Source organism: Panthera tigris, chromosome C1 (assembly GCF_018350195.1).
Source record: "Panthera tigris isolate Pti1 chromosome C1, P.tigris_Pti1_mat1.1, whole genome shotgun sequence".
Classification (NCBI taxonomy): Eukaryota; Metazoa; Chordata; class Mammalia; order Carnivora; family Felidae; genus Panthera; species Panthera tigris.
The window spans coordinates 217,165,358-217,181,455 of NC_056667.1; the positions used below are offsets into that span (position 1 = coordinate 217,165,358).

The following is a 16,098-nucleotide window of genomic DNA, read 5'->3' on the forward strand; positions in this document are numbered from 1 at the left end:
TCCCAGGCAGCGCAGAGCCCGATGTGGGGCTTGAACGCACGAACCGTGAGATCGTGACCTGATCCGAAACCAAGAGTGGGACACTTCACTGACTGGGCCCCCCCCGGTGCCCCTATGTAATTAATTTTTATGAAAGTTTTTCCCATGCCCTAGAATAGTGTAAGTCAGAGGAGTGACCTGGTTCACGGAGGTCGTGGAACTGTGGGGCTGCGTGCCCTTCCGTCCTCTCTGGGGGTGCGTCTCCCCAGGGCTGCTGCTTAGAAGCAGGAGCTCGCTTCCTGTTCGATGACGACTTGAGGTCCAGCGGCTCGGAGCCCGCGTGGTTCTGTGGGCAGCCGTTGCCGACACGGCCCGGGTTCCTTTGCTCTTGCCTGCGGGGCACGTGGGTGTGAGGCCTGGGGGCCTGGGAGAGTCCTTCTCCGGTGTGGTCCCAGTGACTCCTCGTGTTGTCCCCCTTCCGTCCTGGCCCCAGGAGCCCTGGGATGAACAGAGTCCAGCTGCCCTGTGGCAGGGGCTCAGCAGGATCCCAGAGTTACGCGGTTTGTTCCTCGCGGGTACTCCTGCTGTCCTTGGGAAGTAGGGAGGAGCAGGTGTCTCTACATAATCGGGGGCCTGTTTTCCTGAGGCCCAGGTCTCTCCCTGCCCTCGTCTGTGCTGCCGGTCCAGAGTTTTCTGGAGGCAGGCTGCTGGTATCTCGGGCCTGCTGGACTGTAGGAGGACCTGTCGGAGAAAACTCCCATTTCTCTTAGAGACCCTTGCCGTCACCACGCAAGTCCCTGCGCACAGGCCGCCCTTCAGAGGGGCCTTCCCTGTCCAGCGGCTCCATTAGTCCTCCCCCCACCCCATCGCCCACCAGCCTCTGGCCCTGCTTGACCTCCTTCCCCGGCGTCCACCGCTCACTGAGACTGTGGCTGTGGTTTTGGATTGACTTCTGGCGGCTGGAGGAGTCGGGCGTGGCGAGCACAAGCCAGAGCTCACCGCCTCGTCTGCGCCAGTGGGTCAGGGCACCTGCCGCACGTGGTTGCCAGCGTGGCCTCGCCACTTGCAGGGGTACCCGGGACCTGACCTCCTGTATTTGAATTTGCCTTTGCTCTTCTAGTGTTTCGACTCACTCCGTACAGTCTCCACTAACCCCGTGACGTTCATTTTCCGCCGAAGACCTCGGATAGCCTGACTTCTCGTTTCTTTGCCAGTTCACGTGCCGACCGTTGACACGCGTGGCCTTCACGTTGCCCGGAGACTGCCGGGTATGATTGATGGTGAATTCGATCTGGTACTTCGGGGCTAGGAAATACAGTCAGAATTTAGGAGGCTAAATATGTAAAAGCAGAACTGGAACCAGAACTGTAAGAAAGATTATCGCAGTAGGCCTGGCAAAAAATGATGAAATCTAAAATAGCAAATCCAATTAGTTAATAAAGGGATGGAAATAAAAAGCAAAATAATTTAATAATCTTGGTGGTCATTTCCAGAGATGATAGGGAAAAGGGAAAAATACTTAAAAAAAATTTTTTTTAATGTTTATTTGTTTTTGAGAGACAGAGAGAGCGTGAGTGGGGGAGGGGCAGAGAGAAAGAGGGAGACACAGAATCCGAGGCAGGTTCCAGGCTCTGAGCTGTCGGCACAGAGCCCGACGTGGGGCTCGAACTCATGGACCCATGAGATCATGACCTGAGCTGAAGTCAGATGTTTGACTGAGCCACCCAGGCACTCTGGGAAAAATACTTTTAAAGTGTATTTTTAGGGACACCTGGGTGGCTCAGTCGGTTAAGCATCCGACTCTTGATTTTGGCTCAGGTCATGGTCTCACAGTTTGTGAGTTCAAGGCCCATATCGGTCTCTAAGCCTGGTTGGGTGTCTCTGTCTCTGTCTCTCTCTCTCTCTCTCCCTCCCTCTCCTCCTCCTCCTCCTCCTTCCCCCAGTCCCTGACTCACGTGAGCTCTCTCTCTCACAAAAATAAATAAACACTAAAGTGTATTTTTTTTAAGTTTATTTATTTTTGAGAGAGAGAGTGCGAGCAGGGGAGTGGCAGAGAGAGAGGGGTGGGACAGAGGATTCAGAACAGGCTCTGCTGACAGCAGAGAACCCAATGCGAGGCTTGAACTCACGAACTGTGAGGTCATGACCTGAGCTGAAGTTGGACACTTAACTGACTGAGCCCCCAGACGCCCCTAAAGTGTATTTTTAAACTTAGATTTTTTGTGGCCCCTGCCTGTAGCATGGAAAGTGATTGTAAAATGTAAAGCAAGTGAACTTGGAATCTTACGTCCTTTGAAAGGTACTTACAGGTACGTCTGCTTAGAGCCATTGGTGCATTAGGACCATATTATTAAATACTGGTGCCAGGGCCCCTCCTCAGACCCGTTAGATCAATCTTTGGGCACGGTCCTGGCATCGGTAGCTTACAGAGTTCCCCAGGTGATTCTAATGCACAGCCAGGGACCAGAAGTTCTACGGCGGCTTCTGGTCCAGATGGTGCTGGGCCCTGGAGGAACAAGGTGGGAAGCTGCCTGTGCCGGCCTCTGGTTCCTGTGCACAAGGCTAATCACCTCAACCCCTCCAAAGACCCCCCCAGAAGTCTTAATGCTAGGAGAGGACAGAGCCTGTCCCTGCCTGGGTCCCTGGGTGGTGGCGGTAACTGGATCTGGCTCATTTGAGCGGGAAGCTATGGAGGTGAGGCCGATATTGAAGCTTCTTCCTAACCAATAGAAAGCGTGCCCCGCTGCCCTTGCCCGGTGGCCTGGGTGTGGGCCAGTTATACATCTTCCCTTTGCTCCCATGAGTGGATGGGGACCTGGACGGATCCCTGGATGCCCCATGTGCCCAGGTTGCTGTGTGAGCACCAGGGATGAGCCCATCCCTCCCTGAGCACATTCGCTGATCTCATGGCGCTCTGCCCTCCAGGTAGCACTGCTGTGAGAGGCCTGCACACACCTGGTGATCTCTGAGCCCCGAAACCTACGTAACACACAGGCGTAAAGAGACCAGGGGAGTGTGTGGTGGGATGAACGTGGGAGAGACGCGTGTCCGTGACTTCGATTGCGTGCACATGTGTGGGGGGTGCGTAAACGCTAGTGCGGCGGCAGGAAAGGTCCGCAAGGACCTTCCTGGGAGCGACTTCTGCGATGATCTCAGTTCTTCCCAGTCTGTTAAGTCTGCTCCTCTGGTTTGGTTTTCCGAGGGTTCTCCTGGAGCCCGCCGTCCTGTTCACAAAATGCCACCGGTTTTCTCGCCACAGACGGCATGCAAGATGGTGCCTGGTGTCTTTTGGGGCTGTGTGCATGGAGCTTCTGGGGCTAAACAGCTGGGGTCCAGAAGCGATCTTCCTCCCCTGGTCGGCATTTGCGTGGCGCGTGGGTGCTCTGACCTGGGGTGCATGTGTGTTTACAGTGTTCATGTCCTCTGGACGAGCTGGCCCTCCTCAGCAAGTAGTGACATGACCTTCTTTGTCTCTCGTCACAGGTTTTGGCTAAAAGTCTGTTTTGTCCGCTGTAATACATGTGGCCTCTCCTCTCTTTTGGTTTCCATTTGTAGAGGATCTTTTTCCATCCTTTTGAGCCAATTCGTGTGTCCCTAAAGCTACAGTGCGTCTTGTCGGAAGCATATGGCTGGGTCTCGTTTTTTTAATCCGTCCGGCAACTCTATGCCTTTTGATTGGAGAATCTAATCCACTTATATTTAGAGTAATTGCTGATAGGTAAGGATGTACTAATGCCATCTTATTTCCCGACTGTTTTGTAGTTCTCTTGTTCTGTTCTTCTCTTGCGATGTCTGTTGTGAATTAACGGTTTCCCACATGGTATGCTCTGATTCCGTTCTCTCTGTGTTTTGGGAATCCGCTGCAGGTCTTTACTTCGTGGTTACCACAAAGCTTCCATAAAACATCTTATAGGTAAGGTTCTACTTTGCACTGGTCATAAGCTAACTTCAAAAGCACACAAAAACTCTTTTTAAAACCCTTTGACTTCCCCCTTTTTATGTTTTCAGTGTCACAGCTCCGCTCTTTATATTGTGTGTTCATTAACAAATGGTTATGACTGTATTTTTAGTACTCTGTTCTTTCACCTTTATGCAGAGTTAAGTGGCTGACACCCCTCCTCCCGGCAGCGTGAGGGGCCTGAGTCTGGCTGCTCATCTCCGCCAGTGTTTCCTCGGCCCCGCTCACGTTCTCATCTGCGCCTTTCACTGCGGCTTGGTGACTCTTCTCGGGATTTCCTGTGAGGCGGGCCTGCTGCTGGCAATCTCCTCCTCTCTGTCTGGGAATGTGTTTGTCTCCTCGCCTTCATTTCTGAAGGACAGCTCTGTGGGGTCGTGTTCTCATGGGCACTTGGTGTCTCTCGGCCTCTAAACGTATCCTCTTGCGCCCTCCTGGCCAGAAATCTGCAGCCTTATGGGGTTCCTTGTGAGGTGCAAGCTCTTCTCTTGCTGCCTTGAAGATTCCCTCTTTGTGTGTGGTCCTGTTCTGTTATAAGGTGTCTGGAGAGGATCTCCTGAAGGTGAGTTTGTTTGGTGAACCTCGTGAGCTTCGTGAACTTGGAATACCCAGACCTCTCTCCAGACTTGGGACGTTTCAGCCATTGTTTCCTTGAAGAAGCCTTCTGCCCCTCCTTCCCCCTCCTCCTTCTGGGCTCCAGTAATGCTCAGATTGCCTCATTTGATGGCATCCCACGATCACGTGGCCTTTCTTTACCCCCTTCACTCTTTTTGTCCTGTTCTGTTGTCCTCAGAGGTCTGTCCTGTAATTCACACATTCTTTCCTCCTGATGCATCATGACGTTGGTGCATTCTCCGTCGTGTTGTTTTCATTTTGTTCATAGGATCTTCCGCTCCAGAATTTCCGTGCGGTTCTTTTTTATGATTTCTCTCTCTCTCTGTTAAACCACTCATTCTTTTCATGTATAATCTTCCTGATTGATTGAACTGTCTTTCTGTGTCTTCTTGTAGCTCACTGAGCTCCCTTAAAAGACCCGTTCTGAATTCCTCACCAGGTAGATCGCAGATCTCCCCATTTTGGAGTCAGTTACCGAACAGTTACGGGGATACGTGGTGGTGTCGATGTTTCCCTGTCATGTTCCACGGAGTCCTGTGTTGCTGTGTTCCCCTTGAGGTAGCAGTGATCGCTTTCATCTTGCCTCACCGACTTCAGGAGACACGTAACCTCTGTCAGCCCTGCTGGGGATTCAGATGCTTTTTCAGACCTGGTGTGGACCCACCTGCCCTGTGTCTCTTGCTCCCTCTTGGGGCAGAATTCTTGAGTTTCTGTGCCTTCTCTCCACGCTGCAGTGCCCCAGGGCAGGCGGGCAGGCGCTGACAGCTCCCTTTTGCTTCCCCAGGGGCCGACTACAGCTGTTGTTTGTGGCTGCTCCCTGGCCCACAGATTCGCACTGGCTTTGCAGTTCTCCCTGGCTGGCTGTCAAAGCTTGCTTGTGTTGCCATCAGGAGTGCACACAGGGAGCCAGCAGCAGGGTGGGGGTGTGTGGGTGTGGGCCCTTGGGGGTGGGGATCCACGGGCAGGGTGGATTTTCTGGTGGGGTCCGCAGTGCAGTAGGACCTGGGTCCCTCTGATGCCCTGCGAGAGTCCTGTCTGCCTTCTCCCAGCTGCTCCCTGCCCCCTAGTCATACGGCTCAAGATGCAGTGGTCTGGCGAGGGTGAGAGAGATGTTGGGCCTCTTCGGCAGCGTCCTGCATGGCTGAGGAGGCCAGGTGCTCCCTCACCCCCTGTCACCCTGTCACTTTCCCCCATGGGAGAGATCATGAGCTGAGGTCTCTCCTGGCCCTCCACCCTGCCCCCTTGGAGAGGTGATGGGGGTAGAGTCAGACCGTTCCTCTTACCCTTCTCAATGCTTCCAAACTCGTGTGTGTGTGTGTGTGTGTGTGTGTGTGTGTGTGTGTGTGTGTGTGTATTTTGTTTTTTGTTTTTTTTTTTTTCCTCCATCGGTGTGCTGGAACTTCTCTGGAAACCGGGGTTTCCACACAGGCTCTCTTCGTCCATGGGTAATTGTCTAAGACGGTTCCCGGCCCCTCCTGGAGGCTGGCCCTCCCCGTCTGCTGCCTCACGGAGGGCTCTCTGCCTCCTCGGCTCACCGACACCCTCACGCTCTGAGCCAGAGCCGGGAGATTGTCCCCACACAGCGAGCGAGGGTGAGGGCGGGCTGGCCCCCGTCCCTCTTCGGGCTCTCAGTCAGATGTGGGCTGGAAACAGCTGCATCCGATGTTTTGTTGTTTTCTAGTTGTTTCCTACTTCGGCTCCAGCCTTTCCATTCTGGCCAGAGTCTCCTTGGGATATTTTAACAGAATTACAGAACCCTAGAAATCATGGTTAGGAACTAATATTTTGTTCCTAAATCATGTATTTTATATAATTAAGAGTGAACTAGAATATGTTCTAGGACTGAAGATCCACCTCTATCAGATAAATATAGTTCTGTTTCCATGAATAGCATTTCCTTTTCATCTCTGCCGCCACATCCAGGGAAGAGGCAGCCTTTCAGCTGAAACCAGGTGGAGGTCAGTGGTTGCAGCACCCTTTGACCATGGCTTACCTCCCAAGAAACTATTCTTGAACCAAAAAAAGTCACTAGTAAGTGTGTTATTTCTCTCTCTCTCTCTTTTTTTTTTTTTTTTATCTTCTTTTAATGTTTATTTTTGAGAGAGAGAGAGAGACACTGTGAGCAGGGGAGGGGCAGAGAGAGAGGGAGACACAGAATCCGAAGCAGGTTCCAGGCTCTGAGCTGTCAGCACAGAGCCTGACGTAGGGCTCCAACCCATAAACCATGAGATCATGACCTGAGCTGAAGTCGGACGCTCAACCGACTGAGCCATCCAGGCGTCCCGTGAGTGTGTTGCCTCTTAAGAAGACATGGCGCTTATAAACTTCAGCATCCTTTGCAACTAGAGTGTGCAGTGACCTGGGAATGGGAAGGTGCCTCCGTAGGAGAGCGCGTGTCCCCATCAGCACCCTACGTGGCAGCGAGCGACTGTGTGTGTTCCCACCAGACTCGGGAACAGGGCTGCGAAACACAACCCTGTCCGACTATTCTGGGGGCTCTAGCCAGCACAGAAAGAGGCGAGGCGTGGAGTTCTTTAACGGGGGGAGACGGGGTCATCATTAATTGAAATGACAGCAGTCTGCCAAGGAAATTGATCCCCAAAAGGTTAACTACTAGAGAAAAAATGCATAGGGTGGCCAGTGACAAAATAAACATCCCAAGTCCATGTTTTTCCTGCAAGACAGCAATAACCCATTGAAAATAATGTGCCTGAAGTTCCTCTTCAGAACTGGGAACGAAAAGGTAACTTACCAAGCCATGCATTTAACAAGAAGTTTACAGTAACTATTTTGAGAAGCCGCAGAATTTTACCAAGAGATGCAAAGGGCCTGGAGAAAGTCAAGAGAGTGTTTCTGGGTGGGAAAATCAATACGATAGGGATGTTATTTCCCTCGGCTTACTGTATAAATTTAATGGAATTACAGTAAGTATTCAGTGGATGTTCTGGAGCTTGGCAAAGAATGTTCTCAGGTTCATCTGAGAGTAAATATGTGAGAATAGCTTTTCATAAAAATGTTTGAAAGGACCAGTTTTAGGCCAGTATGACTCTGGTTACTTTAAGCAGAGGAGAGATTGTCGGGGCTGAGAACTGGAGCTCTGCATTTCCCTGTTGCCTGCTGGCTTTGTCAGTCAATCGGCTCCCTGTGGGATAAAAGATGGCTTTAAAACTACTTCCAATTTTCAAGGAAGTCAGAAAGGCCAATCTGAAGAGCCGTCTCTTCTGTGCCCTAACCTGCAGCCGCTGTGGTGACCCCGCTGGGCCTCAGGCCGAGCCTCCTCACTCGTACTTTCCACAGACTTCCACGACGGTTCCTCCCCCGCCCCCTGCCGTCCACGGCTGCCAGTGTCTGTGAAAGGAGCTAACGTGTAGTGAGTTCTGGTTCTGTGCCGGGTGCTACGAGGTATGCTGTGGCGTGCGTTTTCCTCCCGTGGAAGTTTACCAACCAGTTCTCAGTCAGAGACCACTAGAACAACAGCTGCCGTTTCTAGAGTACTTGTTACGACTAAGGAACTACAGACATCGCGTCATTTAACTTGACCGTAATTTATTAGATAAGCGCCATCCCCGTTTCCTAGGCCTGGAAACAGAGTCACAGAGTTATTGTGTCTGAGGTTGTTAGACCGTTAAGTGGCAGAGGCGGGTCATCACCCTCGTGGCTGTGTGGCCCTGTCTGGGCACGCGGCTTCTCCTGGAAGGTTTCTCTTAACAGCATCTTCCTGACGTGCCGGTGGTTTTCTCTCCGCTGCCCGTGAAATAATTGAGTAGATATTACCCGCAGCTGTCAGATTGTGGAAATGCCATAGGAGTTGATGTTCCTTTATATGCACAGAAACAAAATGCCGGTTCATGAAAAATGTTTGCTGTCAGTTGGTACAACCATTAAATGGAAAACTCTTTGACGTTATGTCACGAAGGTGAAGACCTACACACCCTTTGGCCCAGCAATGCCCTTGGGCATTGCACATCCCAGAGACTCCTGTGCACGTGTGTATTGGGACATATATAAGATTGTCCACAGTGGTCTAACAGTTGTAGCGACTCATTACTTAGCTGTTCAGAGTAATCACTTTTCCTAAATAGTTACTGTCAGAGCCCCAGACCAAAAACAACCCAAATGTCCATCAGCAGTAGAGTGGGTGAATAAAATCGTGGTATATTTGTGTGATGAAATACCTACCGTTCAGCAATGCAAATGAACAGTATACAGGTGCTTGTAGCTACATGGTTGATTCTTAAGTACAACGCTGAGCAGAAGAGGCAGACACGTGTGGAAATGTACTGTGTGGTTCCGTCTGCACCCTACGAGGGAGACGGGCACACAGGGAAACACGCAGGTGCACACAGACCCAGTAGTGGACCACGTGGAGGGCGGTGTGGTCGTAGCCTTGGGCTTTGGGGACCCTGGGAAGGTTGGTTTTCTTGACCCAGGCGAAGGCTGCTGGAGTCACTTTAGCATTTTGTTGTACCATGTATGTTTTATGCGCTTTTTTGTATGTGTGCAAAAAGGTTAAAGCATTTGATGGCAGACTGTTTTATTTTACTGTGCGTTCAAGGGATCGGGTTTGACCCACGCTAGGGACACATGTTTGGTTGACAGAGAAGCTTGGCGGTAGAATATCTCTGGATGAACAGGACACTCTGAATAGTTACTCTGTCGATCTCTGCCTTTCTCTTGTAACTCGGATGCAGGCACTCTCGGCTTACGAAGAAAATGAACTTTTGGCAGGTTGTACATAAATCAGTTCCTGAGGTCATGGGAGAGTATATTATTTAAAGCAAATACTCACACTCTTTGATTTATTATTCCCTCTCCCCACCCGACATTACTCAGGCCTTTGTTTATTGGGTTTGCTTAATGTAGGGTAGAGCTCTGCCCGGCAGCGTTCGTGACCCCTCGGATCCAGAGACAGAGTGGAAGGCAGTGTGCACATGCCACAGCCCTCGTGTTGCACCCTAAATCCTGCTCCTGAGACACTTCTGGCGGTGCCTAAGGGTCAGGCTTCTAAGGCATTCTTTTAAAAACAGCATTTTCTTCTGGTGAAGCATCGCGATTGAAACTTAAAGGAACAAATCTTTCACGTCAGTGGTTCTTATTTATTTGACTTAGAATAAATCACCATAAACTTAAAAAGTCACCATAAGCACAAACGCTTACATTTCTGGGGACAAGTGTGCGTGCGGTAAATGCAAATCGTATGAAGTCCCAGAAGCACGTAGCCGTTCACCTGGATAGTCTTGGGAACTCACGCTTTCCGAAGCACATGTGCGAAGGGGGCAGCCAGACGCCGGAACGCTTTGTCAGAGGCCCTTCCTGCCGGAGAAGCAGCTGAGTAAACAGTGTGCAGCCTGTACGAGGAGCCGGAGGCCACAGGCCGGTGGGTTTGTGTCCCCGCGAGACCCGCCGCTGCCACCTCCGTGCGCGTCGCCCGTGGAGAGCGAGGCCGTGGCCGGAGTGCCGCGGAAAAGCGTGGCCCGGAGATGTGCTCTCCCGGCAAAGAGTTTCGAGATCTGATTTCGTGACAGCGGGGCATTTACATGTTTACAAAGTAGAGCTGGGGACGGGACCGTGTCGGGGAGGAGGGTGTATTCTGGATGAACGGTCCTGTCTGTCTGAAGCTGGTCAGTTGGTGCCGCCGCTCCACCCGCACGTGTTTTCCGGTACGTGCCGGAGTGCTCGGAGCAGGCCCGACTTCGAGTCTTGTGTAGCTGACGAGTCCGCCCGAGAGAGAAGGGCCACGTCGCCGCACTGGAGGCAGAGCACGCGGGCCTCGTCCCGCAGGGGCTCGTGCTTCCGTTCTTTCTGTCCGAGAAATTTATGGCAACGGTTAACGCCCATTGAAGGTTTACTACGTGCGAGGCTCCGGGCTGCCTATTTTATATGATCCCATTTAATCTTACCTACAGGGTAAATATTATTATTTCCATTTTATGGTGAGGACATTGAGCTACAGGCAGGTCAAGCGAGGCTCCCGGGGCCATAAAGTGAGGAGGTGGCAAGGCTTCGTACGTGCAGAGCACGTGTTCCGACCGCTGGCCCGCGCGTTTCCCCAAAGGCTCCCTGTGTTCCCCGTCGTTTCGGTAGTGGACGTATAATGGTGGAGTTTCACTGTATCTTGCTCTTGTGTTTCCAGAAATTAAGCGTGGCTCGTGTGACTGATTCCTGGGTGGTGGATACGGTGCTAGATTCTCATATTTCACTATACGTATTAAAAGTCTATAAAACAAGGGTTTATAATGGTTACGTTTGTCTGGAAGTTTGCTGACACAGCTATACGGGCTGTATATGAATCAGTCTGTCGTCAGAGGGGTGTGCTTTTAAAGCAAATAATCACTGGCTTACCCACCCCACCCTGCCATGTTCGTTTAGATGGAAGTTGTTTGTTGGTTTTTTTTTGTTTTAATGCCAGAATTTTGATGTTTTGCCACAGCGTGTTTGCAGCAATGATGAAAGTTTCTCCCGACTCATAATCCCAGCCCAAATGCATTTTGTTTTGAATTCTTAACCCCTTAAAAATAAAGTTATAAACGTAAGATTAGTGTTCCCAATTCTGCTTGGCGCTGTGATTCAGAGCTATGAGGGAGTTTGACACGGTGACCCAAAATAGGGAGCTTGGCCAGATAACCCCTTAGTGTCTTTGTCTCCCTTGCAACTCACCTGTTTCATCACACATTTACACATATTAGCCATGCTAAGCTCTGCACCCTGAACAGTTTTGTATCAGACTCAACACGATGCCAAGTACGTGGGAATTATTTACTAAGCGTTCTGAATGGGTTTTAGTAGAATTTTAAATTGCTCAACTAAGTCAGAGTTTTACTAATCTGGATGTAATAAAGACAACACTTTTTTTTTTCCCTTGAGAAGTAGTTTTTTATTGTCTTGAGTTCATTTTAGTCATTTAGCATTTTACTTGAAAGGCATTTGTGTGGCCACTAACTTTTTTCGTCAGCGAAGCTTATTTTTACATAACTGTAGACTCAGCATGCAGTTGCAAGAAATAACGTACATTTGACATTCCCACCAGCCACGTCCAAGTAATCGAGTTTTGCCGCATCCTCACCGGCCTTTGGAGACTGCCCGTATACTCCGTTTTCCCCACCCATACGTCGTGCAAAGCCATGTTCAATATCACACCAGGATATTGACCTTGATGCATCACCACAAGGATCCTTCCTGTTGCCCTTTTACAGCCACGCCTATTCCCTCCCCTCCCACCTCACCCCCTCCTCAGCCCGTGGCAACCACCACCTGTTCTCCACTTTCACAATGTTGTCATTTCAAGAATGTTCTGTGAATGCAGTCAGAGAGCGTGTAGTCTTTGGAGATTGGCCGCTTGCATGCAGCATAACTGTCTGGAGAACCATCCAGGTGGCTGCGTGAATCAGCGGTTCGTTCCTTTTATTGCTGAGTGTTGTCCCACGTGTGAGTGTAGCGCCGTTTCTTTAACTGCTCACTTGTTGAAGGGCATCTGGGTTGTTTCTAATTTTTGGCTACTCTGAGAATAAAGCTGCTGTAAACATTCACGTACAGACTTTGTGTGAACATAACTTTTCGTTCCTCTGGAATAAGTGTCCAGGAGTACAGTTGCTAGGTCGTCTGCTGGTTGCATGTTAGTTTTCAAGAAACTGCCCAACTGTTTTCCAAAACCTGTTTGCAAAACCTGTACAGTTTACATTCCTACCAGCCATGTCCAAGTAATCAAGTTTCTCTGCATCCTCACTGGCCTTTGGTATCGTCACTCCTTTTTTTTAAAGCTACCCTGGTAGGTGTAGGGTGATACCACATTGTGGCTTCAGTTTGAATTTCCCTGATAAGTAATGATTTTGAACATCTTTTCATGAGCTTATTGGCCATCCGTGTATCCTCTTTGGTGAAATGTCTGTCTGTGTCTTTTCTCATTTCTAATTGGATTTCCTGTTTGCTTTTTTACTACTGAGTTTCGAGAGTTTATATTTTTTAGATACTAGTCCTTTGTCAGATACACGGTTTGGAAGTATGTTCTCTCTCCAACTTGTCTTTCAGCCTCTCGACAGGGTCTTCAAAAGTTTTTGACTGTGACAGAGTCGGCTTTGTCACCTCTTCCTTTAATGAGTCATGCTTTTGGGGTCAAGTGGGAGAACTCTTTGCTTGGCCGTAAATTCCAAAGGTTTTCTCCTAAAAGTTTTGTACTTGTATGTTCTATATGTAAGTCCATTACCCACTTTGAGTTAATTTTTGTACAAGAAATGAGACTTAGGTCAAGGTTCCTTTTTCCCCTCTGGATATCCAGTTATCCAGTGCCACACGTTGAAAGGCTCTATTTCTTTCATTGAATTGCTTCTGCACTCTTGTCAAAAACCAGATGGGCATACTTGGTTGAGAGTCTATTTCTAGATTCTTCATTCTGTTCCATTGGTCTATGTGTCTATCCTGCCAATACCACACAGTCTTGATTGCTGTAGCTACATAATAAGTCCTGAAATTAGATAGACTGATTGCTCCCTCTTTAGTTCTTTTTTAAAAAATATTTTAGCTATTCTAGATCCTTTGTCTTTCTGGATAAATTTCAGGACAATCTTTTCTGTGTCTCCAAAAAATTTAGTTTGGATTTTGATAGGAATTTTATTAAACTTGTATATCAATTTGGGGAGAATTGACATCTTCACGATGTTTGAATCTTGCAGTTGAGGAACATAGTATGTCTCCCCATTTATTTAGATCTGTTTTGATTTCTTTCATCCACATTATGTAATTTTCGTATGCAAGTTCCACACATATTTTGTTAGATTTACACCTAGATACTTTTCTCTTTTGTTTACGTATACAATTGTAAATGACACTGTATTTTTAATTTCAGTGTTCATGTGATGACAATATACAGGCATATAATTTATTTTTGTATATTTATCTTATATCCTGCAACCTTGCCTAACTCTTACTAGTTCTATGAGTTTTACCTTTTGTTTCTCCTCACGTTTATTTAACATTTTCTGTGTGCCAGGCATTATGTTAAGACTTTCCACGTGCTTGTCCAAGTTCAGTAGGTAGTAGAGCCAGAATCTTGAGAGGCAGACTATTTGGTCACTTCATTTGTTACTTTGACAGATATTTAAGGAGAACCTATATGGGCCACAGTGGATGCAGACACAGGGCTCCTGCCCTCCTGGATCCTACAGTCTGAAACTGGCATTAGAAGTAACACAAATGGTTATATGATAAAAAACAAGTTGATTAGTTATAATTTAATTAACAGCATTTGACTCATACTCTAAGTCAGTAAAGCAGCGACACCTTAGCCAGCCTTGTGGAGCGGGAACATCCAGGGAGGGCTTCCTAAACAGTGTCCATTATCTTGGGAACGGTTTTCCAAGAAGCCAAACTATTCATTGGTTCTTGTCACTTACATCAATTTCTGAAATTCAGAGATGTCTGTGATAAAAGCTCATATGAAGAGAATTGTAAACGTTGGTTGCCAAAGAGCCCAGCAACTCCTGGCCAAAACTGAATGAAGTTTTCCAGTTGCCTCTGTCTCCTTCCCTCCTTTGCCTGCTACTGTGTGAGACCTCCCCCCTACCCTCCGCACCAGTGATTCCCACCGAGGCCCCAGGCTCCTTGACCTCTGTACCAGCCAGCTCAGTCCAGCCCTCTCCAGCTGACCCTCTGCTTGGCTTGGTGCTGCTGGCCATGCCCTGCTTGCAGACTTCCTCTCCTTCCCTTCCACGTTGCCATGTTTCCTCCTCTCTGGAGGGTTCCCTTCCTCCTTTCGCCCGGCGAGCTGGGTTGCGGTGTCATTTGAGATGGAAAAGAGGTCCGTTCAAGGAGTGAGGTGCAGGGTCAGATCCCTTTTCTGCCAGTCTGTCTGGGAAAATCATCAGTGTCCCTAAGCCTTGGTAACAGTAACTACAATAAGTTTCTGGTCAGTTGGGGAATAAATCTTACTTGATAGAAATTTGCCCTTCAGACAGCCTTCCGGGTCAAGACCCCTCTACCCTTGAGAAGGGAAGGCACGGACCCCCGGTGGGCACAGTGTACCTGCTCCCACGGCTCGGGGCTGCGGCTGGCCCAAGTGTCACGTTCACAGGAGGGACAGTGGGTCCCGAGCCAGTACTGTCCCCACTCCCGTGTCTTTCCGCCCTCGGCCGGCCCGCAGAAATGAGGATGTTTCCTTCTCTTCCTGTTTCCCCCACTGACCACAGGAGAACTTGCTTGTCTCTGAGTCAGCGTGGAAGAAGGAGAAGGACATCGTTTCCAAGGAGATAGAGAAGCTGCGTGTGTCCATCCAGACCCTGTGCAAGAGCGCGCTTCCCCTGGGGAAGATCATGGACTACATCCAGGAGGACGTGGACGCCATGCAGAACGAGCTGCAGCTGTGGCACAGTGAGAACAAGCAGCACGCCGAGGCCCTGCGGGAGGAACAGAGGTCGGCAGGGGCGAGGGGGGCGAGGGGCCCCCACATCTGTCCAGGGCCCCGGGGGACATCTCCCCTGAAGGAGGAATAGAGGTCGGCAGGGGCGAGGGGTCTCACATCTGCCCAAGGCCCGGGGGGATGGGGAGCCCCCACATCTGCCCAGGGCCCCGGGGGGGATGGGGAGCCTTCACCTCTGCCCAGGGCCTGGGGGACATCTCCCCTGCAGGAGGAACAGCGGTCAGTGGGGGCATGGGGCTGGGGAGGGGGGCCCCACATCTGCCCAGGGCCGGGGGGGACATCTCCCAGGAAACCACCACCCTCCCCAAAAGCAGCATCTTCTGCATTCATACCGCAACATGCACTTTGTAACAAGTAGGAAAGATTTGGAGTTACCTTTCGCACGTGATTAGACGTAGGCAGTAAAAACTATGGGGAACTGTGCAGTAGGGGTATTATTTTTTTATGTGTCTTGCCACAGTCCCCCCAATTTTGTAACTGTTTGTAGTTTGACAGTGTTTTCACTTTTTACTCCGGAAGAAATAAATGCAGGTGAACCCATTTTGAAATTGCTACCGTGAAGGAAATAGAACCGCTAAAGAGAGATTTATCTTGGGGAAATGTTTGACAGTCTGTATTTATAATCGTCCCAGCATGAAACTATATCAATTGTTAATGTTTTTTTTTTTCTTTTTTTCAGAAAAGTGTCTGATTGGACTCAGTGATATATCTCTAAGCCCATATAATAAGCTGTGTTATAACGAAGCTATACTCTTTTATTAGTCTGCTTATTCTTAAAAATTTCCTTAAGATTTTAAATTCCAGCACGACAGGAGTTAGGAAATCACCGAGAACTTTTTGGTGCCGGGTCCAGCGTGGTTACTTGTTAGCACGTCTTACGTTTCGTTTAACGTACTAAAAAGTAGCACCCAGATGGTTCTTCCTTCGCAAAACTGATGTTGCTTTATGGCAGGGTGGTTGGACACTATCACTGTTTTTGTATTTATTCTGTATTGATATGCTTAAAAAAAACTAAAGGGAAAGGCTGATCTGACCTCTGCCTTCCCAAGTATGTTCTAGATTTTTCCGGGCATGTAACCCAGCACTGAAAGGCCTCAATGCCTTGGGCAAGGGAGTCCGGAGGGAGGGTCTCTGGGGGGAA

The 16,098-nt window shown here is 49.3% G+C and overlaps 1 protein-coding gene across 7 annotated transcripts in view; it reads left to right on the forward strand.

The window, feature by feature from the left end:
- Positions 1–16,098, forward strand: part of TRAF3IP1 (TRAF3 interacting protein 1) — a 62,094-nt gene that overhangs the window by 42,792 nt on the left and 3,204 nt on the right. For 5 of the 7 annotated variants that reach the window (XM_042995852.1, XM_042995853.1, XM_042995855.1 and 2 more), the window contains one exon: positions 14,728–14,951. In XM_042995852.1, coding sequence (XP_042851786.1) covers positions 14,728–14,951 — 224 coding nt within the window. Of the gene's footprint in view, positions 1–14,727; positions 14,952–16,098 lie in introns of those variants that run through there. The other 2 variants (XM_042995858.1, XM_042995854.1) reach the window with 2 other exon arrangements.